Below are 15,616 nucleotides of genomic sequence, written 5' to 3'. Positions count from 1 at the left end.
TTGAACAGCAGTGTTAAGATAAAGTATAAAGATAACATTACTGCGTATAGTTAAGTCCACACTTTCCATTCCACACTTTCGTAAATTGCGTTATCTAGTTTCTTGTAGAGAATAATACAAAAACAATAATTAACGCTTTTCTTGTGCAAATCATTTTTTTCACGTTTCGGTTTAAAATTTCAAAGAAAACTCTATTCAAACCGCCTTTAAATTCTTTACAATAGAAACAGATTGGCTGCTAACGGCATTCACAATAACAAGCGATAATCTTTAAGAGAAACTTGACTTCACTTCTAAATCGAAATCATTTTTCCAACGGCTGATAAATAAGCCGCTAAGATTAAGCCCAAATATAAGGCAGCTGATATTGCAAAAGAACTCGGGCATACCTGGCTTGAAAGTGATATTCTTCTAAACAATCAGGAGAATCATATTTATTTTCTAAAGAGCGAAAAGTATTTAAAAGCGACCTGCGGCAATGAAAAAATGTCTATGAGATTTATTTATATTCAGGCGTTTTACCTCTAAGCGATCTTAGTCTTCTAATTTTAATCAAAATTCCCAGTAAATACAATGTCGAACTTTTATTATTTATTTTTTTTTCTTTTGTTCATGAATGAATTCCTGAAGGCCACAAGTAATTCGATACTAACTTTTTTTTTAAGATAAATATAAATAAAATTATGAAAATGTTTTTAATGCTGTATTATGTGTAATAATTGTTCGTATGGTGGTGTCTAAAATATCGCATGGTTTCCGCTTGAAGAGAGTCCAAGGTCGTGTAGGCTAATATTGTCTTCTAATATTTGTTTTCATATAAATCGCTTTAAAATGTATAATCAGTATTGGGGGTTCCAATGACAAGAATTCATTAAACCTTTGCCGAGAAAATTGCACCTTCTTTAGTACTTACTACAGGGAAATTAAAATGTTTTGCTTATATACAAGCTTCGGCGAAATGAATCCACTAAAGCATTTTATTAATCTGCAAAATGTATTCCCACTCCTTCAGAGAATTGAAAAACATTACTTGATGCTCTTTTTAGGTCCGTTACGTTTTGCAACAAAAAAACTTTTATTTTATCTGTCGTTCAGAAATCCATTATCATGACAGTTCATTTGAGGTTGAAGAAACAAAGATGAGTCACAGAAGACTATACAAGAACGTACCGTCATACTCGAAGAATTGTTGATCAAGTAAAATTACTTATGCTATCTAATCTAATTGTTTGATTCGAGATCTTTTATCTCTTTTAAGATTATATTTTTCGAACTCGTGGAAAGAGTTTTAGAAAAATGCTTCTACATGAACTTACTCAAATTTATATTTCCCTGAATTTTTTATCTATAGATTCAAGTCGTCAAAGGACTTGCTTAACACTTAACGTAAGCGAACGCTTTGTTGAGCGAGGAAACAATAAATATATATAAAGTAGTGAAATTTTCGGCATAAATTTCTCCTCTCCTCTCTTGTCTGATATCGTTATCGCATTCGAGTCTTACCCATTTTCATAGCACATTTTAAGCCAACTTTAGCATAATTGTGCTTTCTTTTCCCTTTTATTCCCAGTTCAAATTGGTTAAGTCTATATATAATCCGATTATGAAACAGTTCAACTTGACGAAGCTTACCGTTTAGTTTTGTATCAATTTCCGCTTATCAGAGATCGCTGAGAAGTGAAAAAACTTAAAAAAAAAAAAAAAAAAACGAATCGATGCGTACACATCATCACTTCTTTCATCTCCTCTTAAGTCACAAAAGTGCAAGAAGTGAAAAGAATATTGGATGTATACACGAGTATATTTCCGTGCTCAGTTTACTAGGTATCTTAGACGACTTTTAACCTATGAGTAGGATTATTTTGAATCGGAAATAAGTTCGGCACATGGTCGGTACTCGGTAATGGCCGTCATAAGGAAGACCGATATTGGGAAAGAAGCCTTTATTAAATTTCGGAAGCCTAAGGTCAGACTTAAATCAAGCTAGGTACGATAGATGAAGAAAGAGCATGTTAAGCAGTCAGCTAACTCTTGCGGTCAAAATGCAAACTTTTGTGGGCTAATTCTCTTTAATCTTTTACATACGTATCGACTTTACGATTTTCTCTCAAAGTAAGTTTGAGATAATCGAACATTGCTGATATCCCTTCTTTTGGTAAAGATATTTTGGTAAATTTTTGTCGATAAGTTTGGTGAACCTTAAACTGCCGGTATTATAAAGCGCCTAAGTCAATTAATTAGAATTTAACCCGTTTGTTCGTTGGATCATCATGACAAACTATAAAATTCTGATCAGTTGATGATTCGAAAGGAAAACGATTTATGAATTATGCAAACTTCAAGAATGCAAATCAAATTTGAAGAGCCACCCTACCAATTATATATGACCTGGGGACACTTCCTGTTTAAAATAATATTCACAATAATCCGAATTTTCTGCTTTTCTGTAAAATAATTGATTAATGTTTGAAATACAAAGAAAAGAAAATCATACAGAAAATATTTAAAGGCCATCTTATCTTTCACTTTAATTTAATGTATATTAACAAATAATTATAATAAACGAAAAAAAAAAAAAAAACAAACAAACAAACGGGAATGTATTATGGATAAGAATTTATAGATAACAAGGAATTAAAATCAGCAATGCTTGTATAGCGAATTGATACAAATTTTACAGAAGCCGAACGACTTACCAACCCTCTGATAAAGTGACCGTCGTTTCACTTGTCGTTTGAGCTTCTAACAAATCAACAAATTTAGAATTTGTGTGCAATGCGGTAAGCGTTTTACAACAAGTACATTAGCGGCGTGTAAAAAAAAAAACAATTAAGGAATACAATAACAAATAATTTTATATGGGTTTCTTAAAAGCCATCATCTAAGCAATAATTGAAAAAAAAGATAAAGTTAATAAAATCCATTTAATTACCTCTGTCTCGTCGTCCACTACCTCCTCTACCACCTCAGCTCTATATTCGAGTAAGAGATCCTTTACCGGTTTCGAATCAATATCTCGATTTATAAACGAATGTAGCATTAAGTTATCCGTAGTTGGCCTCTGTTGGGGATCCTAAAAAAGAAAAGATTATTTTCAATTTATCAACGCCACAAGACACCTTCCAAGATGTACCTATATGATGGAGGGTAAAAAAATGACATATATACAAACCTTTACTAAAGCATTTTTAAGAAAGTCATTAAATTCTCTGCTCCACTTTGACGGTTGATCTAGTTTTGGTGGATCGCTTTTTTGAATTTTTAGCAATACTCTCATCGGCGACATTTCACTATTGGGAGGTTCCATTTGTGCTAGTTCGATCAACGTTATGCCCAAAGACCAAATGTCTACCTTATGATCGTATGGATTATCACGAAACGTTTCACAGAGCACCAATTCAGGAGCCATCCAATATGGTGTTCCAATGAAAGTATCGTGCTTTTGTAGAGTATGTTTATTTTTAGCGGATACCCCAAAGTCCGCTGCAAATAAAAATATATAAAAAACGCTCTAGTTAACAGGGCATAATTTGCATCAAGCAGGTCCTTGCAAATGCAATAAGATTTTGTACATCTTAGCTAAATTTCTTATGTCTACCTAACGAAGATATACAAAAAACTTGTCCAGCTTTCTGTAAATTTCATTATCATCGGCATGATATGAAGGTAAAATATTTATATTAGATTTCAGACGTCCTTCTTGTATTTATTAGAACTGCATTAAAATTTGTCAAATATTTGTGAAGCAAACGACGAATTCCCCATAAATTGCATATGTTCTTCATCAGCTAGAATTGATTCACTTGTAAATCTTTTATTATTAGCTTTAATTATTCCTTTTTGGCTCTCGATACAAGTTCAGATATTAACTCTACTCAAGTGTGACTTATATTATACATAATAGGCCCTACATTCAGGTTAGCACAAACGATGACCAGGTAATCAAGTTGAAAGGAAAAATAATTTCGCAAAAATTTATTTACATTTTTCATATCACAGGCAAGGAGTGACTCACTAGGCCATTAAAGGAAATACTGCCAAGGAGTGCACATCGCTTTGTTTTCAAAGCATTGCATGGCGGGGGACAAGTTATCAGGACGATTCGTTTTCATGCTGATATTGACAGGTTTTGCAAAAATTTATATTCATCCGTATTCTCCAATAATCAGATTTACCAGTGTTAGATCTGCTCCAGGTCATTTGTTATGTGTTATAAAAAAAATCTTTGGTATGTTCATTTTATTCAGAGATCTCATACGACTTCTTATGCCTATGTTCTAAAGTAACCCTACAAGTTCATCAAGGGCATGTAAAATCTAAAAATTTGCAATTTAATTCCTCGATTTTCTTTCTAATTATGCCATCTGTCAGACATAGATAATTAAATTTTAATTATTTTCTATAACTGAAATTTAAATCGCTTATTCATATTCGTCACCGAACGATGAGGAGTGTATGCATTTTTTCAAAATCTACGCAACATCTAGAAGGAAGCTTCCAACACCCTATAAAGTATATATATTCTTGATCTTGGCCTGTCTGTCTGTTTGCCTCTCTGTGCAGCGTCTGTGCTAAACATCTTCCTGGTCCAAGTTGGTATTGCGCTCATATTCTATAGGTGGTCTGTCTTTCAGGTCACTCCTATGCAAAATTCTATCAAATTATTAATTTTTTCACTTTCCTAATTATTACTCATAAGGTAAACAAGACTGAATGTTAAAAATTATTCTGTACGCATCTGATTTGAAAATGTTCTATGTCTAAAAATATATTAGTTCCATGACAAATATGGTGAACACCACCATAAGGTGGAAGACTCTTTTTTTCTTAGCAGTATAATCAACTGGATGTCAAATAAAAAGACTAAGCTAAGTGTGTTTGCTCTAAATTAAATGTTACGGACGTCACGACGATATACGATGGATAACGGTAATGGGTATAAAAAATTCAGTCGTGGCAGAAGATAATTTTCTTACTTGTTTTCATTTGCTTTGATTTTCGAAAGATATTTATTATAGCTACTAGAAAAACAGATGCGCTCAAGACTAGTGCACTCACTCCAAATCCAGATTTCTAATAGGTTGGAGGCAAAGTTTTGTCGTATTTTAAATAGGCAAGTAATTTTTCTTGTAAATAAAAAATAAAAAATATTATAAATGAATTCAAATATTTTCTTTAAAATACGACAGACCTTTCCCTCCAACCTATTATCTTAATTTTAGTGTTTTCATACATTCTATCACTTTTGATGAGCAGATAAAACTAATTTAGTTTAAGAAAACCTTTCCAACTTCCCTTAGTCAACTACTCTAAATGAGAGCACATACATACACATAAAATTGAAAATAGCTATCGAAACAACAAAGTTAGTTAAGTTTTCGAGGATTTCCTGATACAAATGCCGACAATTACAGTTCTTAAGGGAAATACATTAACCCTACTTTTTATTTAGAAGATAGAAAACAGATACTCTTGCATGAATTCCCAGGAATGTTAACTAAAACACTATTTAATTTATTATTTTTCAATTTTTTTAACTCGATATGTGTGACTTTAATCATTTAGACGACGTGACGTAGTGCTATGTTGCATTCTAATACTCTTCCAAAATAAACGAAATTTTAAAAGCAAGTGCTACCACGAATCTAATTCGATTTATATTCTGCTTTCGTTACTATCTTGCAAATGTAGATTAAAATTCAAAGACACACATTTCTTGCTTAGGAATACTTTCGAAAAGAGCATATCTAAGTGGCAGTTAACAGTCATGAGAAGTAAACATCCTATAAAAACATCCTGTAAAAATTAATCCAAGCAAAAACCTTATTTCCAAAAAATATCTTTTTACAAATAATGAAAATTAAAACAAAAAAACTATTGAAAAAGAAAACATTAACTTACCCAGCTTTACTCCACCATCCATCGTTAATAAGACATTGCCAGCTTTCAAATCACGATGAATTACTTTGTTTTTGTGCAAAAAATCAAGACCTTCCGTCATGTGCTTGCACACGTAGGCGATTTGGGGTTCATTCAAAGGTTTCTCCAACTCAACCATGATACTGTCTAGGGCTCCGCCATCGCAATATTCGATAAGCATCTAAAGTATATACAAGAGATCGATATTAATAAACAATGAAAAATCTACGATTTGGTTAAGAGGAGAAACGTGAACGCACCCATAATTTGAGGTCTATAAAGTAAGCTTCATACAACTCAACTATATTAGGATGCTTGATTTCGGATAATATATCGATTTCTACCATATGATCGCTTAAGTCTGCGACGGCCTCCAAAATGCACATTTTAGCAGCTGCATATTGTTTGGTCTCTCTGTGTTGGGCTTTATATACCTTACCGAAAGCACCGTCTCCTAGCTCGCCAACAATTTCCCAAATTTCTGCGGGATCGGCGTCCATTTTTATGTTGTTACAATGGCGTTTCTTTTTGGCTTCGCCACCTCCCAAATGGAAGACTTTCTTCAGGTTATTGATGAATGACATATTTTCGTCGATTTTTCTTGTCTTTGTGTGTTGAATTTTTTTTACAGTTTAACAATGTAATTAATTAAGATTGAGCCACACTATGCCGCGTTTGTGGCTTTTTTTTATCGTTCATACAAAAATTTTGACATTCTTCGTACATGCAATATATTCGTGTGTGTTAAAGATATTAAGATGGAATATAACAGATGGATATTTGGTAAAAATCTATAAGTAAAGAGAAAAAAAACATGTAAACACTTCTGCAGTTAGCGTAACGAAACGATAAAAGGAAAGAAAAAAGTGGAACTAGTCTCTATTGCAACAAACTTCCACTTTACATAAACTCCACACGAAAAAATAATATAAATAAATAAAAGAAAATATTTGCAAAAACCGAAATAGTTTTTGGTTTTTTCACTTAATCTAATTAAGTCAATTAGCTATCGATAATATAGCACACATGGACACACATATACGCACACTTGATAAATGTATATATACATACACACATTCACACTGGAAAGGGCACATCTTTATATCCATCGACGGATGTTTGAACAGACATATGTATGATATACTCACTTAATATACGCATGAATGTATTCATTTATTTTAGATTAAAGCAAAAGAAAATTAAAAATAAAAAAGGCAAATATACTGAACTGAACTTGATTCCGCATGTACGTAATTGTACTAAATTGTTGTACTTGTAATGGCTATTGCTGGTGTCACGCAAATTTCAACAAGCTACTCCGCAACATATTTCGAATGCTTTGCATGAAAGGTTGTGTTGCATACACCTTCACTCAAATCGTTTTACACATTTTTCAACAAGCAGACTAAGCAATTGGCTTTACATGAGCACAAACAAATTTCAAATAAACAGCAGTGATCAGGAAATCATCTGTTCCCCATTACTAATTTTACATGCGAACGTGTAAGGCTCTTCAAATAGTTTACGTACTAAATAGTAAAACGAAAGCTGTTTTAATGTAAACACTCGTTTTCTGCCAACCTTGCAAGTGCGAATTTCTTGCCTTTGATTACATAAAAAAGACGAAAAAAAAAAAAAAGAAATGCAAAAAAATGTTACTGCATTCGATATTAACATGTATCCGTTTGAAAATAACGTGACATAGAATTGTAGATTAATTTTATTTGAACAGGAAATATCTTATTGATTTTTCGCATTTGATGTAGGAATTATCATGGATGGAAAACGAGAAATGCACCACACAATAGCAAACACTTTGCACAAAAACACTGCAGATATTAATTGAAAATGGCGGTTAGTCATCTGCGCAAGAGAAAAAGACCACAAATATCTTAATGGACGTTCTATAAATTGATCGGAATGAGACAAATATATATGTATATGATGGTTTAGAAAAAGTCGGGATGGAGCAGTGCAAAGCAATGACGATGAACTAAGGGCGTAGAATTTCATTTAGAAAAAATGCAAATTTCTTATTGCATTTGAAAAAAGATTTTTCGTCTATCCGTAAACTTACATTTAACATATGCATTAGAAATTGTCATTTCATTTACATTCCACAGGCATTTTTGTTACAGTTAGTCGTTCATTGAAATATTTATATGTATAAAATTCACTTTTTCTTGCGTTTGTATTCAATTGGGAAAATTTGTACTTCTCATGTCGAAATTCCGATTTAATTTAAACATAATTTTTATGACCGTTGGAATGAATTACTTTAAATATATATTTTGCAAACCACACACACAAGAATATTTTCTAAATTTGTTTATTTTTTGCGAAAATTTACAATCAGTTTTTCACTTAATATTATAATCTTAAAGTGTTACCACATTTACGTTTTTCTATGTCGTGTAGATATGATTGGCAGTCGTAAGAACAATAATTCCCATAAAAAGATTAGAGATTTTAAACAAAAAATCTCTTTATTGCAAGCATATATAAAACGTAAATCTTACCTTAAAAGTTCAAAACTTAAATCAAATAATCAAAAATAACTAAAAAAAAGCATATCAGAAAAACATTGTACTGGAATGCCAAATTCAAAAAAGATTACATTGCTTTTTTACATAAAATGGCGTATTTAAACTAAACTGTGAAAATCGAAGCCTTATGGATTTTGCAGGGTTCGCTATATGATTATATATAGCGTTTACATATTATTATGCCTATTGCACGATTTTACAGTACTTGTGATAGCTATAGTCAACTACACAAGCTAGAAACCTTACTTGCCCATTTTTTTTTTTTTTTTTGGAAATTAGAATTTCCCAAATGAGACGTAGCTCAAGAAATCCGGCAAGCGAACTTTCTTTTCGCAAGTTTAGGCGGGCGGAAACAACCATTGACGTAAACGATATTCTTCGTTTTTCGAATTAATTCATAAAACGAACCAAGCTCATTGGCATAAAAGGATGAATAATTAACATTCGCAGAGATTACCAATTACTTCAACATTTCACTTCATACATAATATAAACCTCTCCAGCTATTGGGATATTAAATTAATTCGGGCCGCTTTGTAAGTGTGATTTTTCGATTATTTGTGCATTTGTATATAGCTCGAAGATAGTACTTTTAAACAAAGAAGTCATAGTTTTATTCAACACCTTAGAGTACTACTGGCACTTTGTCTTAGGAGGCGAATCGAATTAATTTGTACTTCCAATAATTTCAATCATTTTTCATCCATATTCAGGAATTATTATTATTATTATTATTATAATTTTAGACTATTGAAATAAATTCTTAGGCTAAAAAAAAAAAGACAGTGAGCACTAGCAACACAGGCTATCGGCTCTAATTTAAATAAATGTACATTAGATAATGAGCTTAGTAGTATTAATAAAGTAATATATAGAATTGATATTCGATTCTGAAGCTGATTTTAGAATGTCCAAAGGTTAATATTCAGGAATATTAAAGGAATTTGTTTGAGAAATCACTTATATATCATATACGTGTGTATGGGATATTATAGCATATTTTTTTTCATTTTGCTCCAATTTTTTCTACTACTACAGCAGACATGATACTTTAGTCCTCTCCAAACATTCTCAACAGGATTAAGACCGAGATATGATCCAGGAGCAATGTTTTCACCAAAATAAACTAATGTTTCGGATCATTACCTTTCTGACATTTCCATAGCAATGGCATATTTTTTTCAGCGCACGGTAGCCGGACAAAATCTAATCAATTAAATTTATGGGCATCCAGTTGTCAGCTTTTGTAAGCGACGCCCGAGACACACTGAGCTCCATAGCTAGAAAAGTAAGAACAACATAATTATATAATAGGACAATACTTCCAGAGGAATAAACCCTCTTAATAATATAGATTTTCAATATTGCATTCTGCGAGAATCGAACTTAATTTCTCACACCTTAACGGAATCCAACCTTAATTTCTCACACTTATTAGTGTGTCGAACTCTAATTTTTCACACTTTAACAGAATCGAACTTTAATTTTTGGAAGCATATTTTTTTTTTTTGCAATATCAAGATCACGAATAACAAGGTCTTCGAAACTTCTTCTCTTTTCTTTTAAAATCTTATATTTCCAGCCCCGCAATGGAACATAACTTGACCATGATATACTCAAATTTAAACTTATCATTATAATTCCTTACACATTTTTCCGTTATTCTTCGCTGGCAAAGATGTTTGAGACGATAAAACGTATTCCTCCCAATCACGCATAATACCTTTTAAAAGATGCCTTCCAACATTTTTTCATGCTCAGTGCTGCTTTCGTATTGTTAACTCAATGTTTTCATACGCTAAAGTACTTGAATCGATGAGTTCATTGTCCATTTGTTTTCAAGGTAAGATAACTTAATTTCATTTCTATGCCGAAGAGTTTCAAAGAAAACATTGCCTTTTATAACTTGAATAAATTCGATGAAGATTGGAATCCGCGCTCTCCGCTTACAACAAATTTCAAATAAGGAACGGCATCTACCTTTACGTTGCCAACTTCCTGAAATCTTAGTGCTTTCCAATTTCTCAAAGAAAAAGATAAACATACTGCTCTGATTGTAATTTAACAGGGTTACCCGCCCCTACTGCTTTTAAAGGACAAATTGTGCAGCGTTTAGTTATGTTAAGGTGAAAATATGATAAAATATGTGTTTGATCGTGCTTGTTCTTCTTTTTATCGCTGTAACTACGTCAAAACTTTATGTAGTATATATAAAATCGTGCATCGTGCCAAATAAATGCCAAGAAATGCCAAAATACGATTTGATTTCAAATATTTACGTGCAACATAGGAGAGGGAATGACGTCAGTCCTGGAAATTAAATTGAAATTAAAAAATTCGCGCTCGCTTGGCTTACTGTAAAGAAAAGTAAGGAAATCTTTGTAAAAGTGAAATAAGAAAAAAAAAAAACAATTTTGAACAATTAATTAATTAATTTATGAAAAGTAACGTAAAACTAAATAAGCTTTTCGATTGAATAAAATACGGATTTAAGAAGTGAGTTTAAAAATGAAACCATAGCGGGCAAGCTTACTAAGTGAACTATACAAAAGCAAAAAGAATTGCGGCGTACTCTTAAAAAGAGAGAATTTTGGATTTTTCAAATTCATGGTTTTGAAGTAGCCGTTGCAATGTCGTTTGAACATTCATAAATGAACGACCATGGGAAATTTCAATAAGACAAGTGTAAGTCCATTAGCTTCTCACTGGTTATATAAATTGATCGAAAACCAACTTTATAAACATTCAATCTGGTCGCTAATTTCAGCTATATGCAGACTGTTTCTTAGATTAGCATCTCGTAGCAGAAGTGAATTTAAATACTCACGTACAGAATGTGGCATCTTAGATATTAAGAAAAACTTAGCAGCTGCACGAAAAAAAATTTCGTAACGAATGCGGGGCTTGAGGATTTTAATACCATATGGAATCCTCCACATTGCATTGATGTCCGTTTTCTCAAATTAAAACAGAATTTGTTCTTTAAAATGGCTTGAAGTTATTAGGGGCCTGCGACGCATTTCATAAACACTATATAAACGACTGATTTTCCTTATGCGAAAATGAAAATTTAGACTATGAGGCTTAATGAATGTAAATAAATAACAAATGACTTCAGCCCGATAAAGAAAAGATCTTGTGAACTGTTTTTTGCGAAATATTTTTTAATTTTTTTAATTTTATACAAACTGCGCTCGGCGAATAATTCAAATCTATGGATTGACATTACAAATACATCTTATAAAAAGGCAATCCAAGCAAGGCGTTGTCCGTGCTTGGATTTTTCTATGTATAAAATAATTTACATTTTCCAATTAGCTTTAATTTTACAAGCAAACCATGCAGAATCTTGATGCTGGAAGCATTATTCTTATCATTTTTGAATGTATTTTGAAGGTGAATGTAAGAATTCCGATACGATTTGGAGCAAAGGCACTGAAATTATTAGATTTCGGTACCACTGCATATTATATATGTCAACGCTGACTGATTAAATCTTGCATGAAATAAGAGGAAGCATTGCTTACATACATACAAATAATTTTTCACATAATATATAAGACGAATCATATATTCATCACCTAAAAAGTTTTTTTTTCTAGTCAATAGCCTTTTTCATATAAGTAAAACAAACAAAAACAGAATTAAAAAGGCTACCAATCTATTCACATTTAAGATTTGTTTGATTTATTTTGCAAGAATTACGTAGTGAAAAAGAATATATAGAAAAAGAGATATTAGTTACATATATAAGTTGAAGTTGAAGCAGAGAGAACGCAATTTTAAGTGCTGGGAAAGCGAGTATGAATGTCGAGTTTTTCAATGAGGAAGCACGTTTGCGGTCATTTGTGTCATGGCCAGCAAATACACCAGTAAATCCTCGACAATTGGCCGAATGTGGTTTTTATGCTAGTGGACCATTTTTAGAGGCTGAGTGTAATTGGTGTCACTGCAGAATAAGTAATTGGGAATACGGCGACGTAGTAGAAAGGCGACATCGTATTGTTAGTCCTCAGTGTGAATTTATAACGAATCGATCATGTTGCGGTAATGTATCCATGCAGTTACCAACAGATGGAGATAGTTCACAGCCCTTATCATCATCAGGCGTAGTTAATCAATCTTCAGATCAACGAAATTTTCCAGATCTTATGATTGAATCAAATCGTTTGGCTACATTCAAAAATTGGCCAGTATGTTTTGCTCTTACTCTACCAAGCATTTGTGTTAACTGAAATTGAGAAATACTATTTGTACATATATATATATGCCGTTCATTCAAAACTAATAGTAAGGATAGTATTGATTAATTCATTTCAGAAATATATCATCACAGTTCAGTTTCAAGGGAAAGAGTAGACTAAGGGAAATACCAAAGCTTTTAAAAAGAAATGATTAACACCGCAAACTACAAAAACATATATAACAAATTAATCATCATTAAATTCCTAGTTAAATGATTTGTTTTAATCTGTTTTTTAATGGCATTTGCGCGATTGCAAAAAATTAGACAGAATCGAAGCTTTCTTCTGTGCGCTGTGGGCATGAGAAATAGTTCTTTGTCATTTCATCAGCAGTTACGCTCACATTAAAAGCATTTTTACTTTATCACACATGTTTGGCTAAATTCTTTAAACAATCCCTTGCAGATGCAAGCACATTGGAAAGGTTTTATTAGCGAAGATCGGGAAGTTCTTTTTTTTAATAAAACATATGCTTGGTATTTAAAAATCATTTTCTTTACAGGTATAAAAGTTGACATTAATTGTTTGTAATTTTTTTTTTTTTTTTCGCTTGCAGAATCCAAACATATCGCCCGTATCATTAGCCAAAGCTGGTTTCTTCTATCTCAACCGATCAGATGAAGTGAAATGTGTATGGTGTAAAGGTGTTATAGCGCAATGGGAAAAGCAAGATAACGCCTTTGAAGAACATCGTCGTTTTTTCCCAGATTGCCCTCGTGTTCAGCTGGGACCACTTATTGAAATGGCGAGCGACGGTATACGAGATTTAGGAATTCAACAAATATCTCCGCCTAAAAATTCGAAATATTCTTCACTGGATGCTAGACTGCGTACATACAATAATTGGCCAATACCAGATATTCAGAAGCCCGTCGCTTTAGCTGAAGCCGGTTTATACTATCAAGAAGTCGATGATCAAGTGCGTTGTTTCCATTGCAATATGGGTTTACGGTCATGGGAAAAAGAAGATGATCCCTGGTTCGAACATGCCAAGTGGTAAGTTTTTTTTTCATTTTTTACGTTTAACTCGCTAACTTTGTAGAAGAAATGTTAATTCCCTAGCGGGCGGTCAAGTATACGCACGTTATGTATATTTTTAGTATGTTTTAAGCGCATTTCAAAACAAAATGCAAGACACTTAAGAAAACTGTCAAGAGTGCGGGTACAATGTAAAACAAAATGAAAACACTACAGTGGATCACGGCTCACCATTAAATATCCCTCATTTTCCTATTGTTGTCCCATCTTTTAATATAGAAAGGACATTAAAATATCATTTGCTTCATTATCACTGCCTAACTGCGTACCTGCTTGAAGTGAACAAATACTTGACACCACTAATTCTTTAATTTTAGGTATCCACAATGTCCATTTGTGCGTTTAGTAAAAGGAAACACTTATATACAGCAAGTTCAAGATTTAATGAAACAATCAATTGAGCGGGAAAATCAAATGTCATCGGTCCCGATGACGATAGAAGAAGCAATGGCAACAGGGCCAGTAAGGCAAGCTTTAGAAATGGGCATAGACGCTGGTGCTATACGAAGTAGGACACAGCGACAGTTGTCTGTAACGGGTTATCCATACGCTACGGTTGAAGATTTAATAAAAGCGGTATTTGACGATCGGGATAGCGAAGATCCAATTGAATATGCAATTCCAGCGCTTGGGAGCGATTGTACTGGTATTCTAAGCAACAACAGCAGAACTATGATAAATGGGATAAATGGTGATATAGCAGCTAGTGTATCAGTTGTTAGAGGCAATGATAGACTTCAAAGGGATTCAACTTATCGTTTGGAAACTCCATCGAGGGATGTGGTGATTTCTGGTGACGAAAAACCTAGTTTAAAAGCTTGCGATAAATTCCAAGACAAATCTTTAGCTGACAATAAAGATGCTTTGACCGCTGGCAGATCATCTCCAAGTCGTTTAACTCTCGAAGAAGAAAATCGCAAGTTGAAAGATGCTCGCCTCTGTAAGGTATGTTTGGATGAAGAAGTTGGTGTTGTATACTTACCATGCGGACATTTAGGTAAGTGGTGATTAAGCAAAACAATATTTGAAAGAAAAAAACAAATAAACATTTGATTACAGTGACCTGTGTCCAATGCGCTCCCGGCGTTGAGCAATGCCCGGTTTGCCGCACAACAATTAAGGGATTTGTACGTACGTTCTTTTCGTAAGAATACAATTAATCTCGAATTAAATGAGTTGGAAATGGCCTTCTTGGAGCTTAAAGGGCGAAAAAATAATTGTTTTTCTATTCTTTTTTCAAACATTTGTGTATTCGCACTATTTTGATGTCAAATATTTAAGCCAGTACACCAGTACGCCTGTACACCAGTTTTAAAATTATTAAGATTTTTTCCAGCTTTAGTTAGGTGAAAACTAATCAGTTTTGCATGCTTCTCCTTATATTGATTGTCGTGATGGAGAGAATTTTAAATTATTGAAAAAAAAAAGTATATTTATATATATATATATATATATATATATGTATATATATGAATTTTTGTAGCTCTCTGTAATAACCCCTTCTCAACATTAGGTTAAATTAATAAATGTTAATTTAGTAGAAAAACAAATTGTTTTCGTATGTGCTGAGGAATTTGAAACTTGAACGCTCTCCATAATGCGGAACATGAATATTATTTGGATCGCGCAGATAGCTGTCCTACGTTTACTTCACGTCGTTGATTTAAAACAAGCGTTTTTGTGCCTCCACGAAATAAGTCTTGCCTTGCACTTTGCGAGCTATTTTGAAGTCTGCTTAAAATTGCATACGGCTGTGTGAGCCTATTTTCTATAACATCAGATTTATCTATAAAAAAAAATTTCGAAAAAAGAAAAAGCCAAATATTCATATTCTATACAATAAGGTAGGCGGGGTTAATTCTTCCCATT

At 32.8% G+C, this 15,616-nt stretch overlaps 2 protein-coding genes across 6 annotated transcripts in view; one reads left to right on the top strand and one right to left on the bottom strand.

The window, feature by feature from the left end:
* LOC119635977 (muscarinic acetylcholine receptor DM1-like) overlaps window positions 1-8,218 on the bottom strand; it is a 44,327-nt gene extending 36,109 nt beyond the window's left edge. The window contains exons 1-5 of one of the 5 annotated variants that reach the window (XM_038031033.1): window positions 7,997-8,218; window positions 6,180-6,710; window positions 5,902-6,100; window positions 3,173-3,483; window positions 2,933-3,073 (exon numbers count right to left, since the gene is read on the bottom strand). In XM_038031033.1, the coding sequence (XP_037886961.1) occupies window positions 2,933-3,073; window positions 3,173-3,483; window positions 5,902-6,100; window positions 6,180-6,503 (975 nt within the window). In that variant the 5' untranslated portion in view covers window positions 6,504-6,710; window positions 7,997-8,218. Of the gene's footprint in view, window positions 1-2,932; window positions 3,074-3,172; window positions 3,484-5,901; window positions 6,101-6,179; window positions 6,711-7,067; window positions 7,084-7,148; window positions 7,525-7,996 lie in introns of those variants that run through there. The other 4 variants (XM_038031032.1, XM_038031034.1, XM_038031036.1 and 1 more) reach the window with 4 other exon arrangements.
* A 3,793-nt stretch (window positions 8,219-12,011) lies between these two features.
* On the top strand, window positions 12,012-14,965 carry LOC119635978 (death-associated inhibitor of apoptosis 2). Its single transcript, XM_038031043.1, has 4 exons — window positions 12,012-12,658; window positions 13,266-13,705; window positions 14,065-14,744; window positions 14,807-14,965. The coding sequence occupies exons 1-4, from the start codon at window positions 12,269-12,271 to the stop codon at window positions 14,893-14,895; spliced, it is 1,599 nt and encodes a 532-aa protein (XP_037886971.1). The 5' UTR covers window positions 12,012-12,268; the 3' UTR covers window positions 14,896-14,965.
* Window positions 14,966-15,616: the final 651 nt, after the last annotated feature.

The sequence above is a fragment of the Glossina fuscipes genome, unplaced genomic scaffold, assembly GCF_014805625.2.
Source record: "Glossina fuscipes isolate IAEA_lab_2018 unplaced genomic scaffold, Yale_Gfus_2 27, whole genome shotgun sequence".
In the NCBI taxonomy this organism is placed as follows: domain Eukaryota; kingdom Metazoa; phylum Arthropoda; class Insecta; order Diptera; family Glossinidae; genus Glossina; species Glossina fuscipes.
Note: the sequence above shows the minus strand (reverse complement) of the source record. Positions and strands in the feature narration are given on the sequence as shown.